Genomic DNA, 22,169 nt, shown 5'->3' on the forward strand with positions numbered 1-22,169 from the left:
ACCCACTGAGCCACCCAGGTGCCCCATCCCCTGTGTTTTTGAGGACACTGCTGAGGGGCACTGGCTCTGGGTGAGGACAAAGGACCTTCTCGGGCAGGGAGCTGGACACGCACGTGCAGTGACCCAGACCCGAGGCCTGGCCCGACCGGCAGAAGCGAGGGACCGGCGCCGTCAGCAGGTGTGGACGGGTGCGGGGACGGGCTTGCCGATGCCCAGGCCAGGTGTGCGGGTGCCCTCGTGGGCGGGGCGGGGGGACGTGGAGACACATAGTTGGCAGAATAACGTGGTTCTGGTTCCTTTTCACTGTTTCTTGTCAAACGTGGGCAGCCTAGGCGAGTGGCGAAGGAGCGGCGTGCGGATGGGGCCGGTGAAGCGGGAGGTCACGCAGGCCTCCCCGAGCAACGCGGCTGAGCGCGTGGGGCCAGTTTTGTCGTCGACTCCTGGGCATGTGCGCAGCTCCCAGGGAAGGCCGCCGGCCGCTGTGCCGCCGCCGCGTGACCGTGCGGGCAGAGCTGGTGACTGGGGCCGCCGCTTCTGTCCAGTGACCTCGGGTCGGCCCCGCCTTCTCCGCACCTGCGTGTCTGAGACGCCGGCCGCGGGCTGTGACCCGTGGGACCCCGATGCCCTTGTCTCTGACCCTGCCTTAAAGCACCTGCGGTGGCTGCTGCTCGGATTTTCGTGGGAGAATGACGTCTGGCTTGTAGGTGCTGTCCACAGAGGTCGGGGGTCCCAGGGACCAGCCTGTGGGGACCCCACGGTGGCCCTGGACGCCTGGACGTGCCAGATCGGAGCTGCATTTCTGGAACAGCTCAGACCTGGGCCGGAGTGGACGCTCTGTGCTGAGTGGACGCACGTGTGGTCTTTCCAGGGTGCTTCTGGGAAGTCTGTGGAGGCGCATGGTCTGAGGGACGGCCAGGTGGTCCCAAGAGGTAACCGGTTAGTCCTGGAGCGCTGCCACGGCCACACAGCCACGTTCCTCTGCCGTCGTGCGTGGCCAGGTTGGCATCGAGGGATCTGGAGCCTGAAGCTCGTTTTCTGGGTGTGAAATGGGAACTTGGAGCAGCTCGCGAACGAACCTGGACCCCGTAGGCTCCCGGCTCTGCTGCGGGGGGCGATGGGGGGGACCTCTCAGGAGCCCCTGCGTGGGGCCTGCCCATGCGAGTGCCTCATTCTTCCCCAGGAAAAGCGAACGCGCCACGGGCGGTTCCAGGCCACGGCTGCTCCCGCGGGTGTCCCGTGTCGCCTGCACGGAGCCGAGCGCTGGGCAGGAGAGCCTCCTGCTGGCCTGGGCTGCCGCTCCGTGTTGTGTCAGGGTGGGCGGGTCGGGCTTCGGCTCAGGGTCCTGTGGGCGGGCGGGAGCCCCGACGTGGGCGTCCGCCCCGAGCGCAGCGGGCGGCCAGCGGTCGCCGTGTCCGCCTTCCGTGCGTTTGTCCGGCCTGTCCCGAGGGCTCGTTGTGGGGAAGCGCTGGGGAGGCAGAGGCACACCCTGCGCCTGTCCGTCTCTTCTCTGTGGCGGTGCCTTTGGCACCGAGCTGCGGGGAGACAAGTGAGGCCTTTGAAGGGCTTTGAAACGGGCAACACGGGGCGTGACGCGGCCTTTACTGGATTCGGACTCGGTGACCCCAGCGTTCTTCCTTTCGGCTAACACGCTTCCTGATTCGGTCTTCCGTTCTTGGCGAATGACTAAAAACAAAAGTGCAGGCTCACCGGGCACCTGAGGGAGGACTTTGTCCTGGAGCCTGAGCGCCTGGAGTTTGGGGTCAGACCGCCGGGGTTGGGACCCGGGGTCCCACACCGGCTGCATGGGCGACCGTCCCCCAAGCAGCGGAGGGATTTCCCCGGAGCGGTGCCGTCGGGATCCTGCATGGATCAAGGACGCTGTGCCTGTTCTGCGTCCAGGATCCATCGGGGAAGAAAGGCGGCTTGTCCGAGTCCCGCCGGTGGCTGGACGGGGCTTGTGCTCAGGCATGTTTGATCTCCAGTCCCCGGCGTCTGATGTATTGTCACACAGGGAGGGTCTAGTTAAAGATCACCGGTTTGGGGGGAGTTTTCCTAACTCTAGCTGCTGTAACAAGTCCCAGAATTTTAACAGCCTAACTCCAACTCCTGGGGAATTCTTGGCTGGCCGGTGGCCTGCATGCCAGTGGGACCAGGTGCTGGTGGCCCAGGGTCCACCCTCCACCTTCGTGGTGGTCTCCGCATTCAGGCTGGAGCCACACGTCGGCCGTCACGGCGTCTCCGCGTCTGATGAAGCCGACCGGCCTCACAGCCACGCCTGGCACACGCCTGATTGTGGAGGGAGCTGGGACCGGGGTCCGGGAAGGGGGAGACCGGGTTGGCCTGGCCCAGCACCAGGTAGTGGGAGGGTCTGGAGGCTGTGAAGACCTCGACGGCTCTGCGTGGTTCTCTGGGCGTTCCGTGGGGCCGGGGGAGGAGACAGGACTCGTCTCCTTCCCGAGGACTCCATGTCTGCATCCCGGAGGTAGCCCGGCCGCGGCCCTCCTGTTGGCCCTGTGATGCCACCAGCCCTTTCTCAGGAGGGGAGGACCGAGGTCTTGGTGACGCGTGTCCCTGGGATGGATCGGGAGGAGGACCGGGAGTTTTCACGGCGGCTGCTCCTGTCCACGGCTGCTTTTCCTTTGCTGTGTCTCCTGTCTCGCCTTCTGCTTCTCTCATTTGGGGACATTTTCAACAGCGGGCGTGTGGCCCTGTTGACAGGCACGTTCCCTCCCCAGCTTGTGTTCTTTTCCTGGTTCTCGGTCCTCACAGTTTTGTCACGACCCGTTCGTCTTCATGTCACTTTCCCTCTGAAAACACACGTCATTGTGATTAGAATCGGACACGGGGTCGGACAGGTCCTGCTGCGGAGACACGTGGACTGCGGCGGTCACGTCACGACACACCGTCCGGCCGTGAGTGCGACAGTGTTCTCGAGCTAATGCCTTCAGAAGCGTGTTTTTAAAGATTTTATTTATTTTTGGAGAGAGTGTGTGAGCAGGGGGAGGGGCAGAGGGAGAGGAGAGAGCATCTTCAAGGGGACTCCCCACTGAGCACAGAGAACGGGGCTCGATCCTACAACCCTGAGATCGTGACCTGAGCCGAAACCGAGAGCCTGACGCTCGACCGACGGGGCCACCGAGGCGCCCCAGAAGTGTGTCTTTAAATGTGTTGTGTGTGGTTCAGCTACGGGCTGGGTGAGCCAAGCCTGCTGGGGCCGGTCTCCCATTCTCGCTGCTGGGGTGTGGGGCGCTGGGGGGCGCGTGTGGAGCAAGCGTGGCCCGTGTGTGTGCGGCGTGCAGGGGCTGTGCGTGTGGGGTGTGCAGGGGGCGCGTGGGCAGCAGTCAGGTGTCCCAAGCGCCTGTCTCCTGTGTCCCGAGGTGCCGCGTTCCCCCGTGCTCTGTGGTTTACGCGGTAATTGTTATGGGGTTGGGTTAATGAGCTATTCCAAAGTGTAAATTAAATTCTCAGTTTTCTCCCCTTTCCTCCTGGCGTGACTGGCTCCTGCCGCAGCCGGAGTGTCGGCCGGCCTGGTTTCCCCGTGACACTGTTTGTAATTTGTTTCATTAGAGGGTTTTAAGCAGGGTTACCGCACGTCGTTAGCTCTGTTTACCCAGGAAGTGGCAAGGAGCCGACACACAGGCACGATCCGGGGAGAACCCTTTTCTGAAGGCTGTCGTGGAGCTGCGCACGCAGATGGGCACGCACGTGCGCAGAGACAGGTGGGTGCGGACACATGTGCACACGGAGGCCCATGCGTGTGTGCAGAGATGCGAGCGGGCGGACAGACACGCTGGCGTGTGCACCGCAGGGACACGCAGACGTGCATGCACGTGCGCAGAGACAGGTGGGTGCGGACACACGTGCACACGGAGGCCCACGCGTGTGTGCAGAGATGCGAGCGGGCGGACAGACACGCTGGCGTGTGCACCGCAGGGACACGCAGATGGGCACGCACGTGCGCAGAGACAGGTGGGTGTGGACACACGTGCACACGGAGGCCCATGCGTGTGTGCAGAGATGCGAGCGGGCGGACAGACATGCTGGCGTGTGCACCGCAGGGACACACGCACGGACTCGGAGACACAGCACATGCCTGCGCGGGGCCTGCACCGACACACGTGCGTCCTCGTGTGCACAGTCACGCACACACAGACACAGAGCTGTGTGCGTACCCACGTGCTGCTGTTGCTTCCCGGGATGCTGCTGTTCCGTTTGCGTACAACTCTGTAAGACCCCCGTCCCGAGGTGGGGGCAGGACAGTTCTGTGCTTTCCGCAAGCCTCCCTGAGCTCGTCCGCTTTTCGTGAATCTCACACACTCAGTGTCCGTTTCGACGACAGTCCTGGTTCGGGGGATAGAGTGTGGGGTCCCGGCCGGTGTTGGTCGGCGACGCTGCTCCGGCGAGTCGGGGCCGCGGGTCCTGCGTGTTTATCTGGAAGCGTCTCCCGAGGCGCGGCGCGGACTGGGCTGGACTGTGGCCGCGCCGGCGCCGTCCGTGCTGGCCCAGCTGTGCCCTCCGCTCACCGGGTTTAGCGGCCGCGCATCCCCGCCCACGCGTGTCCGTTCCCGGTCTCCTCGGGTCGGCAGGTGACGCCGTCGCCGTCCGTGGGGCCGCAGCCCCCCCTCGGCAGCCCTTCTCACCCTGTAAAGCGGATTCGGTCGGGGCTAACGGACACGTGCTGTCTTGTGAGTCTGGGGTGTGGGGTGTTTCTGTACGTTGTCGGATGGTCCCCGTGATTGAGCGTGTGTTTTGGGTGCTTACCGTTGTCAGGACACACAGCAACGAAGGGAAGCGCGATGGGTTTTCCGGCTGGGGATGTGCTGCGGAGAAGGGAGGTCAGCAGACGGAGAAGCCGGCGGGCTTCACCCCACCCCGGCCACCGACGAGGGCGGCCCTGTCTCCTGTGCATCGGGCCCCCGGCTCATGTTTTCACGGCTCTCTGATCTTCCGAAGGGACGGAAGCAGTCGATGTCGTGTTGCTCTCCCCTCTTATTTCTGTGTGGCCTTTAGGCGTTTGGACTTGTAACCGCTCCTCCGAGCTCCTGGTAGCCACGACAGCACGGCTCCCCGCGTAGCCGGACCCCTTCCTCCCCCGTGGCGGCCCCGGGGCCCGAGCGCCATCCGGGCTGCGGGAGCAGGCGCGGGGATGCACGTTCCCGGAGCGTCTGGTCTCCTGCGTGGGACTAGTTCCCCGCTCTCCGGCAGGGTCTGCTGAGTCCCGCGCTCAGGTGTCTGAACCGGATGGCGTCGAGTCCCGCAGTGATCGTCCTCACGAGCTCCGACCGGGCCCCGAGCGCCAAGACACAGACGCGTGAGGAGCTGCCCCGTTCTCTTTCCCGGCCTCCCTTCCCTGCTGGGTGCTGCGGGCTTGCCAGGCAAGAAGAGGGACGACGCAAGCCTACGGTGTGATGTCTCAGGAATTTTGGCTTGTTTCCTCTTTTTAATACGAAGCTGAAAAGAACCAAGTTACTTGTCAGTCTTTAGGCTTTCTTAAAAAAAAAAAGATACACTGAATTATTTAGCTGCCGAATCACGTAATGCGAAACGCCAGCATAAAGTCTCATTATTCATGATTTCGATCGCAGAGTTTCCCGGGTGTTTTCCTCTGAGCTGGCCTCCTGTAGCTTGAGGACCCTGTTTCTCCTTGTCTCTTACTGACGTGGCCCTCACGTGGATGCCGGTGATGAGATCCTCGCCGTTCGGTGCCGGACCCCACAGTGTGTGTAACAGGACACAGGGGGTGTGCAAGGGCTCGCCTGCGGCGTGAGGGGCTCGGGAAGCAGCTCTGACCGGGGCTGTGGGAGCAAACACCCCTCCGCGTGGCAGCTGTCCTCCTGCGGCCGCTGGATCGTGGTCGGCATCTTCTGCAGAACTTTCCGACAGATGTCTGTCCCGCCGTGACTGGTGAGCGTTCGTAGGCAGCTTGGGGCCCGGGGGCAAGGATTCCCTGTTGTTCGCTCTTCCTGCGGCCGGCCGGGCACTGGGGGGTCAGCTGGGGTGTGCAGTCCACGTGCTTGTGGACACCAAGGGGAGGTCTTTCCGTGCAACGGTCTCCTCGTTCCCAGAGATAAAGCGGTTCTGGTCCCCGGTTCTGTCTCCCGTAAGCTCGGGAACCTGGAGTGTCGCTCTCAGGTGAAACACTCGCCGCGGGATTGAGCCTTTTGACTTGGCTTTGACGTCGGAGCGACAGGCAGGTTTAGGCCAAGTCCAGGCAGAGCCGTTACGGGCTGCAGACTTTTCGGGTGGGCGGAGAGTCTGCGTGAAAGCCTTACGGAGAACAGGTGGGAAGAGTCTTCTGGAAGGAATTAAACCGTGTTAGCCGCGCAGCCTCATTTGCTGGGAAGGATCCACCCAAGTGTCGCTCCTTTCCCGCTGAACAGGAGGTTAAGAGCTGGAGAAATCCTTGTGAATGTTGTCGAAATTCTGTTTTCTCGGGCGTCTGCTGGCTCCGTCGGCGAAGCGTCTGCCTTCAGCTCAGGTCGTGATCTCAGGGTCCCGGGATCCAGCCCGGCATCGGGCTCCCTGTTCGGCCGGGCGCCTGCCGCCCCCTCTGCTCGTCCCCCGACTTGTGCGCTTGCCGTCCTGCTCTCTTTGTCTCTCTCTCAAATTAAAAAAACAAAACTTTTTGAAGAGACTGTTCTCTGTTTCCTTGACACGAGCCGCGCTGAGTCCTCCCGCTCTCGTTCCGGATCTCGACACCAGCGAGCGGGAGGTGGTGCGGCTGTTCGCATCCTGTCCGGCACAAGCCGCGTCTCTACCGTTGTCTCCCGTTTCTTGGCAGATGGGGCCGCGTAAGATCGTCACTGGAATCACTCTCCGAGTCGCTACTTTGTTTTCACCTTTTCTGTTTGTTTAAAGATTTATTTATTTTGGAGAGAGAGTGCACCGTGGGGAGGGGCAGAGGGACGGGATGTCAGGCAGACTCCCCGCTGAGCACGGAGCCCGACGTGGGGCTCGATCTCACGACCCTGAGATCGTGACCTGAGCTGAAACCAAGAGCCGGACGCTTAGCTGACTGAGCCCCCAGGTGCCCCTGTTTTCCTCCTTTAAAACAGTTTCGGAAGTGGAAGGACAGCTGTGATTTACTCTTCCGCTGAGCAAACATTGAGTGCTGGGGCTGCGTCTCCTGCCCCACGACCCCCCACCGCTGGCCGGCACGGCGTAGGGTCAGCACATGTTCCGGAGGAGGAGCGGGTGGTCGTACAGCTCAGCGGCCTTCGCCGGCCATCGCCAAGTTGTAGGTCAAGACCGGGTGCAGGAGAGAGCCTCGGCGGTGGGGGGCGGCGGAGCCGTCCCCGACTCCCGTTCGGGTCTGTGTCTCTGGGAGGTCCGAGGGACGCTGTGCTGTGCTGTCCTCCAGCTGAATGTGGGGGGTGGTGCGGCTCCTTTCTTCAAGGAGGGGGAGCGGGCCTGCACCCCACGCCTGAGCGTCTGCGGGGGGAGCTTTGCCGGCTCCCGAGGCCCAGGCACCACGCCTCTGCCTCCAGGTGATGTGGGTCGTGTCACAGCCAGGAGCCGTGGCTGGACACAACAGTTTGCATGTGTCTTCCCTCATTCCCTGCCCTTGGTGCCACGAGATGCGGCCACGGGCCAGGGAGTGGTAGCCACGAGACCACGTGTCTGTAGAGCAGTGGCTGGGACACGACTCGGCCAGAGAGCAGAAGAGCAGAGTTCACGTACCTTGAGACCTCCCCAGACGCCTCCCCGTCCTGACCTGTTCCTGAAGAACCGGATTCGTGGCACTTACATTTTGAGACCCACGTCCCAGTGTGTGGTTTGCTTGGGGAAGGCCATTCCCTGCACCCTGTGACCCGTCGGGGGCCACGCCTGGCTCCTCCCAAGGGTGCGCACGGGGAGCTCCTGTCCTGCCTCCGTGGGGTACCGTGGGCAGTGGCACCCCAAGGTGTTGGGTTCGTCTGGGGCTTCAGAGCGGACGGACGTTGTAGGACCCTCACTAACCCGGCGTGAGTCTGTAAAGGGCAAGCGTTGGGAGAAGACAGTGTTGCTGCACCAAACACATTTTACCTGTGGTCCCCGTGGCCCGCGAGTGTTCCCACAAAGTGACGGCGTCGAGGACAACCCACTTTCCAGCCAAGCTCGGGCTCTGCCGCCGTGGGTCCCGGCTGAGAACCGGAAACGGCTTCGTCTCAGACTCGTGTGGTCGTTCCCAGGACGTGGCACCAGGCGTGGACGGTTGCTGTCCCCCACGGGAGGCATCTCTGGGCCGCAGGAAATACCCAGACGGGGACCCTTGTTTCTTTCAACAGTTTGCAGACGTGGTCAGAGCCGATGGAAGGCTCTGGGCCGTCGGTGGAGGAGGCCCACGTGTCCTCCATGGACGGCCGTCAGCCCCCGAGCATCTAACAGGGTCTGCTGCGATTCTCGGCAAGCCCAGAGTGGGGCAGGTCCGGGTCCGGGTCCTCTGCGGCTTGGGCGCTCGTCTGCGGGGCCGCGCGGACGCCTCTCGTGTTCGGAGAAAACCGGGTTTCCTCTCCTCCTTCCTACAACTGGAGGTCCGCACAGACCGAGGCAAACAGCCCCGGGAACGCAGGGTGAGACTTAAAGTAAGACCTCGGGCGAGCGGCGCTGGGCCTCGCTGGCTCGCGTGGGGAGTGACACGGTCGTCCAGTTGTGGTATTTTTCTTTGTGGTCACGGCATTGACCGAATGCCGAAGGGGCCTTCTGGTCATTCCCACGAGGGTCCTAACTGTGCCAGTCGGTGGTCGTGCCGAGGATTCCGTCGCACTGAGCGTAAACAGGCCTTAATGATTTTCCGTTCGTACGGAAGCGTCCGTGGTCGTCCTACCCGCCCAGCTGTCATCGCGGAGTCTCTATGGAACTGGACTTTCTGAACTCTACGTTGCAGGTGTGGCCTCCCCCTCCGAAGAACGGAAGGCGGTCGCCGTAGCCGCGCGTCGGGCTGGCATCGGGGAGAGCGTCGCGTCGGCGCAGTGATGGGCGCGGTGGCGGGCGCGGGCCGGGCTGTGCCAGGACGTGCGGGCCCTGCTGCTGGGCCTGGTCTCAGCCGTTCTGGGGCTCCCGGGCTGCGGGGCCACGGTCGGCGCGTCTGGCTGCACGTGAAGGGAGGACGCGCTGGGTGGGCGGTCACGGGGGTCACGGGCGGTCACGGGGGTCACAGGGGTCACGGCAGTCACGGCGGTCACGGGGTCACGGCAGTGAGGGGCTGTGAGGGTCTGTCCCGCCGACGGGGGGGCGGCTGGCCCCGGGTCGCCGTGTCCGGGAGAGGAGAGGAGCCGCCAGACACCCGTGAGGGTTCGCTTCTGGGTTTGCTCAGTCTCTGGATGGGTCATGCAGGGTGGGCGTGTTTCCAGGGCGGGAGCCCTGCCCGGGAGCCTCGCGGCCTCCGCCTGGTCGCAGCATGGGCGCATCACAGAGACCGGGAAGGGGTTGTGGCTGTCGGACTCGGTGTCCTGCTGGGGCTCCTGAGAGCTCCCGCGTCCTGGGGCTCCGTGGTCTCCACTGTGCGGGTGGGTGGGAGGCGTCCCTGCCAGTATTTTATCGATGAGAAAGGGGAAGCCCAGGGAGGGGAGCTGACCGTGCAGGGTCCCTAGCCGTGTTCGGGGACAGAACGGTCTCAGTTTTCCTCCTGCTTCCGCTCCTGAGCAGGTGGGTGCGCGCACAGACGTCACCGCGCCACCCTGGAAGAGAGCTCGGCACCGAGCCGGCACCATGCCTGCGGCAGCCGGGCCGGAGGGAGAGCGCCGTCCTCCGTGCTCCGTACGCCTGATAAAGCCATCGGCTCAGGGGGACGTGAGTCGGCTCCTGACGGCCGGGAAATTCCAAATATGGGAACGATCGCTGTGTTCCGTGAAGCACGCGTGCCGGCTTCAGATGAAGGAACGCTCCGATGCCAGGGTCGGAGAGCTGGGCTGTTTCCCCTGAAGGGCTCCAGCGTGGAAGTGGCCTGCGGCCCGTGATCTGCTCCGGAGCGTGTCCTGTCCCACGGGCACGTCACGACCCGCTGTCCCATCGCCTGGAGAGGCCGCGGCCGTCACGCTCTCACATCTCAGCCGGGCGTCCCGGGCGGCCGGTTCCGCTCCCCTCCCTGGGCGCCCGGGTCTCCCGAGTGAGGCCAGGTCGGACAGACGGGGCCCTGCGGTGTGCACGTCAGTCCGGCATCTGCTTGACTTTCCCTTTTCTGGGGCTCGGGGTTGGCCTGGAGCTCTGGGCCACGGCACGCGGAGGAGGGGGCTTCCTTCCGGAGCGGAGCAGACGGACCCCTTCCCGGTGTTACTCGGCCGTGGCCGGTGGTTTTGTTCTCCTTGGGTTTTCATTTTAAATTGAGGACCTGTCTGCAAATCTTTTCTCCTTGTAAGAGAACATGTGACTGTGGTTTCTCCTGCTGAATTTTAAGTCGATAGAAGCTTCTTAGAGAATCGTAATTTACATATTTTTGATAAAGTGAAAAGCATTCAAAGGATCGCTTTTACGTTCTGCTCACGGAGGAGAGATGATTTCTGCAGTTTTCGGTCTGTGTCTTTCTTCCGAAATGAAAGCGTGTTGGGTGGCAGGTGTCCTGAGCTCGGAAATGTAGAAACGTGCCGTTTGGGGGGCTTTGTGGTGAGAACTCGAGTACGGAGTCCTGTGGTTGGGTCCCTGGACGTTAGCAAGGTCTTTCGAGCCTGCCGTTGGCTGCGGACAGTCCACGGGGAACCACAGATACATCAACTCCTGCTGAGAGGTGTGGCGGGAAGGACGGCCCCTCCCCGACGGCGGGCGCTGCCGCTCCAGGCAGAGGGTCCAGGGGCGCCTATCTGTCCTTCAGCCGGAACCGGTGGCAGGGGACGGAGACGCTGTCCTGTCCCGGAGACGTCTTGGCCCTGAGTGTAGGTCAGCCTGGGGCGGAGCCGGGGAGCGGTCCAGGGCGCGGAGCTGTGTGCGGAGCTCGGGCCCACCCTGCGTGTCCTTTCGTCCTTCCCCTCTGTCCGTCGTCTGCCCGTCCGTCCTCTCCCGTCCGTCTACCGTTGCTCTCCCAAGCACCTGCACAAAACCCTCACCAGAGGCCGGGAACGAGGGGCAGAAGGGAAGAGCCCCGCCCTTGGGATCGGCTAGTGTGCAGAGGGCCGTGACCGCTACCCCGCGGGGCCGCCGTCCCCCGACGCCCACGCGCTGTTGAACGTCCCGGACTCGCGGGTGGAGGGGACGAGCAGGAGGGCGTTTCAGCCGCGAGTGACCCTGGCCCCTTGCCACGGCGCTGGGTGTTCGTGGGGCACACGCTCCGGCTGTGCTCTCCACACGTTCATGCCGGACTCTTGGGGAGCCCCCGCAGGAACCCTGGGTCTGCCCCGCGGGGCACCGTCCGGCCGGTACCCGGTGTTGCTCTGAGGCCCCCGTGTGCCGTGCCGGCTCGCGAGCCAGCGGGGTTGGGGCTCGGCCCTGCGGGACGGTGGCCCCCGATGGCGCCGCGCCCCGGGATTGAGGAGCAGCTGCTTGAACGTGTGACCGACGCCAGCCCGAAGCAGCCGTCCAGGCGGCATGACGAGAGCGCCCCACGGCCCCGCGGCCGGACGGGAGTGTGTCCCGGGCAGGCAGGGGCGGGGCGGACGGTCCCGGGTGCGGCTTCCAGGGTGGCCGCTGGGGATTTGGTCTAAGTGTTTTCTGCGTCGCTCTGGGGCCCTGGCGGGAAACACGAGCACCCTCCTGCCTGCTCTCGCCTGCAAGACCCACTGTCCCGGGGACGGCAGGTCCTGGGGGACGGCGGCCCGGAGGCTCGTGCGCCCGGGCGGGCCGGGTGGTGTGCGAGGGAGTGTGGCCCGGTGCCCGCGCGTTCAGGGCAGGAACGGTCCGCAGACTGGAAGTGGAGTCCGCGACCCTGATCTGCATGAAGTCGCTCAGTGAAAATGGTCTTTCCGCACTCGTGGGTTTGAAGGGCCGTCGGCAGGCTGGGCTCCGAGAGCGGGATCTGGAAATCCCTGCGAGCTGCCGGCTTCTGAGCTCGGTTTCCCGGTTGGGGGGTGCGTGCGGGACTCGGCGCTCGGAAGCTCGGACGCCTCCTGTGGCCCAGCCCTTTCTGCGTGGGGTCAGGGGCTACGTGGGATCGGGGGGTATGCAGGGTCGGGGACCTGTGTGGGGTCGGGGACCTGTGTGGGGTCGGGGACAGTGCGCAGTCGGGGGCCTTGGGTGTCGGAAACCTGTGTGGTGTCAGGGATCTGTGTACTGTTGGGGATCATGGGGGGTTGGGAGCTGTGCGGTGTCGGGGATCCGTGTGGGGTTGGGGACGGTGCAGGGTCAGGGACCGGTGTCGGGTCGGGGACGGTACAGGGTTGGGGACCTGTGTGGGGTTGGGAATCTTGCGGGGTTGGGGCCTGTGTGGGGTCGGGGGCCGTGTGGAGTCAGGGGCTGTGCAGGGTTGAGGACCCGTGAGGCGTCGGGGGGCTGTGCGGGGTCGGGGACCTGTGCAGGGTTGGGGACCTGTGTGGGGTCGGGGATGGTGTGGGGTCAGGGACTTGTGCGGGGTCGGGGACCCGTGCAGGGTGGGGACCTGTGTGGGGTCGGGGATGGTGTGGGGTCAGGAACCTGTGTGGGGTCGGGGACCAGTGCAGGGTCGGGGACCCGTGTCGGGTCAGGGGGCTGTGTGGGGTCAGGGACCTATGTGGGGTCAGGGGTTGAGCAGGGTCAGGGATCAGTGCGGGGTCAGGGACCCATGTGGGGTTGAGGCCCTGTGTGGGATTAGGGGCCGTGTGGGGTCAGAGACCTGTGGGGGGCAGGAACCTGTGCAGGTTTGGGGGCTGTGTGGGGTCAGGGACCTCTGCAGATGTGCCCTTGTGAGGCCAACTCTGACCTCTTCCAATTCCACGCACAGTCCTGGTTTCACCAGGAAAAGTCCATTTTTTCCTGAGGTCTAATGTCTTGATAATTGGAACTTCCTGAAGTAAGACAGTAAAAACTGAGTTTTCTTTGAGGCTGTCCCATGCCAAAAATTAAGGATCTCTTCCCCCCATACTTACGTGTTCCTTTGAGACTTTTTTCTTTTTTTTAAAGATTTTATCTGTTAGAGAGAGCGGGAACACAAGCAGGGGAGTGGGAGATGGACAAGACTTTCCGCTGAGCAGGGAGCCCGATGCGGGGCTCAATCCCAGGACCCTGAGACTATGACCTGAGCCGAAGGCAACTGCTGAATGGCTGAGCCCGCCAGGTGCCCCGTCTGAGACATTCCTAAAGTCTGGGTGCAGAGCAACCGTGAAAGGTGCTTACCCAGGCTGGGACTCGGGCCTAGAGCTGCTGGGAGGCTGGGGAAGGGCCGGGGAAGGGGCTGGCAGGGCAGGCAAACAGCAGGTGTCTGCCTCGTGCTCGGGGCCGTCGGGACCGCTGTGGCCCTCAGTTGCGTGTTCCTCTTCCCATCCCCAGTGTCACAGCCTTTCCCTCGCAGGGAGCCGACGGGCTCTGAGCTGGGGAAGTGCTGCCCCGCGCCGTGGAGGATGAGGGAGAAGGAAATGAACTGGCTTCCTCAGTTCTGCGCTGTGCTCAGAGAGTGGTGGGGGCAGCTCTAGGGCTGCGGGCGGGGGAACCCGCAGGGAGCCTGCCCGGCAGAGGCTTCTCAGGGCCGCTGGGGCTGGGAGAAGCCTCGGGTGTGCACCGCCTTGTCCTTGAGGAGCAGAGAGTTCCTGCCTGTCTGGGAGCAGGCCTGGGAGCTTCGCCATCCCCTGCACGCAGGTGGGCTGGCCTGAAGCAGCCTGGGGGGGCCTGTGGGCTTCTGACCCCCGCCCCTCCCTCCCCCCACCCCCGCACGGCCCGACCCCAGCCCCCGGCTTCCCATGTCCTGAGGCGCTTCCGCTGATTGGTCTTAGCTGTTCCCTCCTCGGTGCTTGGTCTTTAACGCCTCGGAGGCGCGTCGTGCTGGGCGTGACCCGGACCGACCTCCCCAGCCGGCGTCCTAATGCGTTCCTCACTCCCCTTCCCGGTGAACCGCAGACCGCTCCAGACTGTGGGCGTGCACGTGCGTGCGGGTTGTTGAGGTTCAGGCATCCTTTTAAAACAGGGAACTTGGGGGGCCCCTGGGGGGTGAAGCGTCTGCCTTCGGCTCAGGTCATGACCTCAGGGTCCTGGGATCGAGCCCCGCGTCGGGGTCCCTGCTCAGTGGGGAGCCTGCTTCCCCCTCTGCCTCCGCTGCTCCCCTGCTTGTGTGTGCACTTTCTCTCTCTCTCAGAGAAGTAAATAAGATCCTTAAAAATAAGTAAATAAAATGGGGGATTGGGTAGAGCATTTCCCAGAGCAGCGGAGAGCCTGTGCGCGGCCGGTGGGTGTGGGCACAGCCGTTGTGCGTGTACAGCTGAGCACGGAGGGGAGCGTCCTTGCCGACGGTGACCCGCCCACCTACCATGGCCTCGGAAGTGCTGGCCGGTTGGTACGGGAACCACTTTGCTCAGACCTCCGTTGTTTAAAACGAGGCGTGTGTCTCACGGGGTGCACCCGAAGGCACAGTGGGGCTGTGAGATTGTCGGGTCAGTCCGCGGACACTCCGTGTGCTGTGCGGTTCGCTCAGATTTGGGGAGCATGTGACATTAGAAGAAGCTCGCTCACCGATCTGCTCTACTGTATTAGCACGTGGGTGTTCAGCTCTTTCGGGAATGATGGTTTGATCAGAATATTGGGGAAAAAACATTGCAGAACACTCAAGGGCACAGCCAGGCTCTGGTGTGTATTTGCACAGTCAGGAAGGCTGTCGTGGGTTCTGCGGGCGGCGGTGTCGGCTCCCGAGCGCGGGGGAGGGCGTCAGCGTGCTATCTCGTCCTCTGCGCGAGAACCTCCGGCTTCCACCTTTCAGCTCTGCCGGAAGGACGAGCACCTTCCTCACCTGCCGTGGGCTTCGTAGGTCGCACGGCCTCTGCCTTGTTGTGTTTCCCGTTGCGTGTGGTCTGAGTCACTTGCTTTCACGCACCCCAAGCAGTTTGGTGTCCTGGGGCCTGACCGGCTGGGCTGGTCCGTGGGGGAGGACGCTGACCGGCAGCGGTCTGGGTGACTGTCCCCTGCGTCGATGCCTGTGGTGTCCCTTGTTGGCTGAGCTAACGGGAGCCACGCAGACCGGAATGCTTCCGGCTCGGCTGGTGTGAGGGAGGTCGCAGCCTCGAATTCTGGGTCCTCCGAGAGCGGAGACCTCGCAGGGAGGGGCCGGGGCCAGCAGAAGCCAAGAACGGTTCTTACGTAACTTACGTGACTATTTGAGGGCAGGGGAGGGCCAAGGGGAACGACACGGGCTTTCTTCTTAAATTATAATGAGAAGGCAAACAGATGACCCGAAAGACTTAGCTTGTGGCGTCTTAGAGTCCGGTGAGCGACCCACTCGTCCCTGAGCCCATGCTGAGTGTCTCTTTCCGTGTCTTCCAGGTGACATCACCCAAAAAGGATATGAAAAGAAGAGGTCGAAACTCATTGGAGCCTACCTGCCCCAGCCTCCGAGTACGTACCCTCCCTGCGCATGTAAAGCATCTAATTTTAAGACTTACGTGTAACACACAAGTGACACCCGAGTGCAGATCCTTTCTCACGCCCAGCCTGCACGAAGGTCACACTTCGGACGTGGCGCTGGCCACGCCGGCCTCCCCTGTGAGCGCGTGTGTCTCGTCACACAGGAGGCGCGGAGGACTCTTCTGGAATTGTGCGAATAAACATAACGGGTCTTTCATCTACACGAGGCAAGAATCCATGGATTACTTTAAAATGCTGATTCTGAACAAAAATGTGGGAGCATTTATAATGTAAACGTGACTTCCGGTTTAGTGAATTAAAAATCGTTGCCATGGACCATAGTTTAAATTAACAGAGGTTTGGCTGCCGTCTGGAGGGTGCAGGTCTCGAAGGCAGAGCGTCCCGCGTGGGCTGTGACTTGGGACAGGCGGGCCGTGTTGGGAAGTGCGGGTATAAGACGCCGCGCGTTCTTCCCGAAGTACAAAATCCGTCTCGCTCGCGTGTTTCCTGGGTGCGGGTTCGTAGAGTGTCTGTGCACGTGACCGACGTTCTGCACGCCTCGGGAAAAGGAAGACGCTCCCAGGCTGGGGTTCTGGCCCTTCAGTTCTGACTGAGGCGGAGTTCCGTTGGAGGTGACCTTGAGCACCTGCTAGGTTTTGGGAGTGACAGATCTGACCCAGGTCCTCAATGAGAAAGGGCAGCACCTGAAGGACCCCTGTAGTTCCCACCGTTGACATGACCTGTTGCAGGCGCTTCTGGTAGGCTTAGATCTGCAGGTGCGCACGGACGCACGGACGCACTCTGTCCCTCTCCCTCCCGGGACCCCCGACTCCCCTGGCCCCTCCTCGTGTCCCGTTAGCACGGGGAGGTCTGCTTCCTCCAGCGCGCACTCCGGGGACCTGACTTGGCGGATGGGCTCTCTGTTGTGCTTGTGGTTTTGTTTTGATTTTGTGTATTTCCCTTGCTTTGCCTGACGCTTGAGAAGGTGGAGGCGGCGGTGGACGTGCCGTGTTGGCCTGCTGGCCCGTGGCTGGGTTTTCCTGCTGTCTCGCTTCGGGAAGGGGGAGCTCTGTGCCGTTCAGTGGATTGAGAGTGAGTCCGCCGCACGGCGGGCGGACGGCTGCGCGTGGGAGGCTTTCGGAGCAGACGCGGGCCAAGGACCCGGCGGTCTGCCGACAGAACCACCAGGCTCACGGCATCTCCGAGGCCGGGCGGGGGCCTCCTCCCGGCGGGGGTGCCGCCGCCGCATCTCTGCCGGGACTGCCGGGGCGCGTGGCCCTCTCGGCCTCGCGGGCTCTGAGTGTCTCGGACTCACCCACCCCGGGGGAACGCAAGTGGGCCGAGCCGCGGGCGGCGTGGAGGCCGAGGCGGACCGTGCGGTGGGGCGTGGAGGGTGGCCCGGTCGCGGTCCGTTGTGCTGGTCTGCATGGGGCGGCAGCTCTGCTCAGTGCTGTAACAAATTCTTAAAAAACGCAAGTTTGCATTAATGAGTCTTTCTCAACTTGTTACAGCAGCGAACGGAGCCGCCGTGGTCCGCTGCAGGCCGCAGCACGGCGAAGGCGCCCCGGGAAGAGCACCGCGCTCCGGCAACATCGGGGTGTGCGACGTCCGAGAAGCCGCGGGCCGAGAGCGGGCCAGCGCCGCGGGGAACCGGCCGCTGTTTTACTTTCGCTTCGGTGAGCGTCCTCCCCGGACAGAGGCCCCGCAGGATGGGGCCGCCGACCCCGTGTGGGCAGGGGCCGGCGCAGGAGGGGTTCGCCGTGCTGCTCCCGAGGACACGCCGCCCTGGGTCTCTGGGCGGGTTCCAGCCCCCGCGCCCCAGCTGTCGCACGGCCTCGGCCCCGTTCTGAGTCTCATCTCGGAGGGCGTGACGCCGTGTCTTACCGCCCTGTTCTCCCCGCTGGAACCCCGCTTAGAAACACCCAGAAGGCGGCAGATCCTACCATCCTGTGGCCCGGACGGCTCTTCTGCTACCCCGGGCGTCCGGGTCGGCGAGGGAGTCTCGGGCTAGGGATCTCGTTTCCAAAGGGAAAGAGGGAAATCGAGCCAGAGGTCGGAGCGTGTGTGCTCAGAGGCCACGCGCCTGCTCAGAGGCCACAGGGACTTTGTGGTCGTGTTTTGAATATAAGAAGCTCAAAAAAGGAGTTTAGCGCCTCTTTTAGTAGAACAAGAAAATGAGCATTGGTTCGCTTCAGGTTTATCTGTAGGGTTTTATCCCACACGAAGGCCATTATTTGAAAACCCTGAAGAAATAAAGAGCTAGGTGGACGGTTGTGTTGGCTTCAGTCTCGAAGGCGCTGCGCCGGGCTCCTGCTCGTCTTCTGGGCCCAGCCAGCCGACCGGGGCAGGTGGGTGAGAGCTGCGGACTCAGGCGCTCGCTCTGGGGTCTGCTTCGCAGTTCAAGGGAGCCCCCGCCCCCCGCCCCCGACTGAGAGGCGAGGAGGACACGGTCCGCGTGGGGACGCTGCTCTGGGGTCCTCGGTCCCGGCCCCCCCAAGACCCCAGGAAGGGAAGACAGGTTCCCCGTGGTTCAAGGCTCAGGACAGCAGATTCCCAGCCCGTTTGGTGGTGTTCATGGCGAGGCGTTTCTGAGAGAGCGTGCAGACCGTCGTTCACTCTGTAGGGCTCGGGGAGGCAGCCTGAGAGCCAGGGGCGAGGCGGCCGAGCTTTCCCGACGTGCTCAGTCGGAGACGCGACAGTCTGGGGACAGGGCCTCAGGAGAAGCGTCTGTGCGGCCAGTCTCCTCACCCCGATGAGCACGTTCCTGTAAGGCTGTTGTGTTTTGTGAACCTTTTTTAACATTATTTTTATCTGTCAGAGAAAAGATGAACCCTCCTAGGAGGTGTTCTAAAACCATTTCTAAGATGCCGTTTGGGACACACAGTTCTGAATTGGAGTGGCTTGTACGGGCATGTGAGCACTCGGGTCGGAGGCCCGCACGTTAGCCCGTCCCAGGGCACGTGCTCTGGAAGCGTCTGTCTCCTGCTTTCCCTCTCTGGACGCCCGGAGGTACCAGGGGCCCCCGAAGACAGGCTGTCTTTGCGGCGCGTGCTGTTGAGCGCATCCCTGAATCTCGAGGAAAAAACTGCTCTGGGAGAAAGGAAAGACGTCAGGAAAACACACTAACAATCATTTTCGAGGAGGAAATATTACTTAAGACTGACTCGTCGTCCTGGTCCCTGTCTGCGGTGTCTGTCCTTACTCTCCAGCCTGATACAACGTGAGGGACAGAACGCAGACCCACGGCCACTGGTCTCTGCGGGCACGTCGGCGCCCGCGCTGGCTTCCACGACCGGGCGTCCGTGGCTCCCGGGACGAGGCCGCGTGGTCACGTTCCGCCATTGCCCAGATGGCGGGACTTCCCTGCGCCAGAGTCCCTGTCCCACAGCGCGTGTGTCAGAAGAGCCTGTCCCCACGACCGCGTGCGTTTCTCCGTGGACGGTGGTCCCCCTGGAGCCGCGCCGCGCCGCGCCGTCTTGCTTTCCCGACAACGTTCCGGGAATCGTGGATTGCGGTCCCGAGACTGGAGGACGAGTCTGCGCTTCCTCCTCCTCCCTGGGGACCGGCCTCCTCGGCAGAGAGGCCTCTCCTGGTGAGGGTGAAGTGGCCACGTTTGCTTTGCTCAGGGAGGCGGCCGGCCCCACCAGAGCCCAGCCGAGCCGCGTCAGAAGGACTTTGCCCACGGCGCGCCCGGCCCCTCCTCAGCTCCGCGGACCTGCCTGCTGCGGGACGGTCCCACGCCCGTGGTGGGGCAGCCTTCTGCACCCGCCTGTGCCCTCTGCCTGCCCCTGTGCGTCGTCCAGAGCCCGGTTCCCGGGTCCCTTCTGCAGGGACGCCTGGGGTCAGGACAGGCCCTCTGGTCCCGCCCCACACGAGCCTCTACTCCCACCACGGTCTGCTCCGGACGCTGGGTGAGCTCTGACGGCTCCGCGCCCAGCTCGCCCCGAGGATGTTGACGCTTTCAGAAATCTGCGGAAGGACGGGCCAGTCGCCGTCTGCGGCCCCGCCACAGCCCTGCTGGTGGCAGGTAGGCCTCTGCCCGTGTCCTCCTGACCAGCGTGTCCAGCAGGTGCTGCAGCTCGGGCTCTGGGGGCCGGAAGCACCTGGAACCAGCCCCGCAGAGGCCCGAGGCAGCGTGTCCGCGTGCCGCTCCGCTCTGGTCCCACGGAAGATGAGGCCCTTCCTCGTCTGGCCTGAAGGACCCAGACTGCGGGCAGGTGCTTCTGGGCCTCTGAGAAGAGAGCGTGCAGGGGCCTGGGTCTGCCGAGCTGCCGTGGGCCGGGCCTCTGCCCCTCCGGTGCCCGCTGCAGGCTGGGTCCACGTCTTAACTCCGCAGCAGGACTTAGGGTCCCCTAGAGCGGAGCCCCGGGCCCGGAAGCCCCATGAGCCCGTCCCGGCTAGGGCTCAGGGACAGCAGCCTACCTGGGGACCGCCTCCGCGGGGGGCCCCGTCGTGCCGTCTGTTCCTGACGACAGGGTGTGAGGCGCAAAACTCCCGAAGAGAAAATGGGTCTTTGAATCAGGTTGCCGGTGTGTGACTCGGCATGAATCCTTTCCAGGTGCACTTGCTGTAGGAACTGAGCCCCACTCGGCTGGGGAGACGACCCGGGTCCCGAGTGAGCCCCACGGTCATGATCTCAGTGCACGGTCCGCTGCCGTTGCTGCCGGACTCCGGTTTCAGCACACGCTGCTGTGGTCTCGGTCACATGGATTTCCTGTTATTGCCAGTGGTGTCCTGCGGGCCGGGCTGCCGCTCCCCAAGACTGGTGACGACAGGGAGGGCGAGGACATGAAGCCACGTCCCGTGTCAGCTTCTGCCACACGAGCAGTGCTGGGAGGGGATCCGAGTGTCCGCCTGGGCAGCGAGGAAGTCGTCCGCTTTGGAACAGGCTCGTGTGGGTATCTGAAACCTGCAGGCGTCTGTGACCCTGCTCCTGACCTCGTGTGTGCTTTCCCTCTGAGCTTCTGTTCCTCGGGGACCAGTGAGTGCTGAGTGCACGTCGAGCTCCCCAAAGTTCCAGATCTTCTGCACTTTTCCACCAAATGAGACCCTAATAAACTAAATTTTGTTGACAGGAATATGGTTAGCAGTTGTGTACAGATTTTGGCGAGGCCTTCGGTCGTGAGAGGCAGAGGCAGGAGTCGGGCTGACGGTCGGGGCCACTGTGGAGGGGAGACGGTTTCTGTCTGTGCGTGTTCTGACCCGAGTCCGTACAAAGCAAACGCGGCAGGTTCGCCGTCTGTATGCACACGGTGTGCTGCGTGCCTTCTGCAGGGGCTTGACGGCACTGACCGTGGGCGGAGGTGCGGCCCTGAGAGTCGGTCCGGTACCAGAAGAGCGGGGGACAGTTCACGCATCGTTTCTGTGCAGACCGGAATCACGGCAGAGCCCTCCGCGGTTCCCCAGGCTCCTGAGGCAGGACCACGTGTGTGGGAGCCTGGAGATGCTGTGAGCCCCACGGGGCCCCGGGCTCCACGGGCGCTGAAGGCGAGGACGCAGGACCGAGAGGTTCCAGCCAGGGCCCGGGGACGCTACTCGCTCGTGACCGTGTCCGCGGCTGCCCCCAGCCTATGTGGAAGCTGGGGCATTGCTCAGTTCTGCGCGGGCTAAGAGTAAGACCAGAATTTGGATCAAGGTCTCTGGTTTTCCTTTGAAAATTCGTGGAAAACTACCACTTCCTATGTATTTCCCTTGCCATCTGAATTTGGAAGTCTTGATATTTCCTAGAACATTTGACTTCCTGAATGAGCGAGGGGTGGTCTGCACGGCAGGTCTCCTGGCCTGAAGCACGTGGCATGTCCAGGCCGCAGAGCCCCGGGACCACGTTCCTAGTGAGCGTGAGATTCGCCGCGGTTTCCACGTCTGGTCCTGGAGTTGACAGGTTGCGCAGGGGACAGCTCTGCGTTGTGAGGGATTTCCTTGGGGAGCCCTTTCTTCGTCGTGTGTTGGAAGGAATTGGGACGGACCCGTGTGCGGCCGTCTGAGGTCATTGCTGGCCGAGCGCCGGGGTCCCGGGCTGGGTTACCGTTCCCCTGCCTGGCCTCCCTCCTCTTTCATTTTGGGCTCCTGGGTTCCTTCTTCCCAAGACCCTTTGGGGTTCTCGAGGGAAACAGAAGCCTCCCGGAAGGTCATGTTTGTACGGATGCCTGGCGGGAGCCTCACAGGGCCCTGCTCATGCCGGGAAGACCCCAGTGTTTGTTCAGGAGCCCCCCGACACCCGCTGTGGCCAGAGGCAGCACTGCTGCGGGGGAGACGAGCACACAGACGTCCCTGCTCCTGACCGGCTGCCTCCTGAGTAAGAGTCCGAGGGACTTGTCAGCCGTCTGCTGCCCTGATCGCCTTCCTGAGCAGCATCTGTCCTGAGGAGGTTGCCCGGGCACGTGTTGTTTGGCGGTGAGATCACAAGGCCGCTTCTCTTCAAGGGACCAGTCGGGCTTGCCCGTGAGACAGTGGTCACTGCACCAGCACACGGAGCCCAGCAGCCCGCGACCTCTCCACCCTGAGGACGGGGCTCCCAGCGCGCCGGCGAGCACGGGTGGTGGGGGGTGCCTGTCTCGAGGGAAGGGGCCGCCACCTGTGAGCATTCCGGGCTACGTAGCCCGGCAGAACGGCGTACGATGGGAAACCGAGGCTCAGGGTGACGGACGGGCTCCGGATTACGCGTCCCTGGTGCTCTGTCCCTCGATTCACGTGCGACCCGAGGCCGGGTCGCTGTCTGCCACACGGTGCTCCGTAAGCGAGGG

At 63.4% G+C, this 22,169-nt stretch overlaps 1 protein-coding gene across 2 annotated transcripts in view; it reads left to right on the forward strand.

Annotated features, from left to right (window-relative positions):
• DIP2C (disco interacting protein 2 homolog C) overlaps positions 1-22,169 on the forward strand; it is a 347,920-nt gene that overhangs the window by 153,276 nt on the left and 172,475 nt on the right. Inside the window, exons 2-3 of one of the 2 annotated variants that reach the window (XM_044229196.1) lie at positions 15,346-15,417; positions 16,938-17,102. In XM_044229196.1, coding sequence (XP_044085131.1) covers positions 15,346-15,417; positions 16,938-17,102 — 237 coding nt within the window. The remainder of the gene's footprint in view (positions 1-15,345; positions 15,418-16,937; positions 17,103-22,169) is intronic. The other variant, XM_044229198.1, reaches the window with a different exon arrangement.

This window comes from Neovison vison, chromosome 12, assembly GCF_020171115.1.
Source record: "Neovison vison isolate M4711 chromosome 12, ASM_NN_V1, whole genome shotgun sequence".
In the NCBI taxonomy this organism is placed as follows: Eukaryota; Metazoa; Chordata; class Mammalia; order Carnivora; family Mustelidae; genus Neogale; species Neogale vison.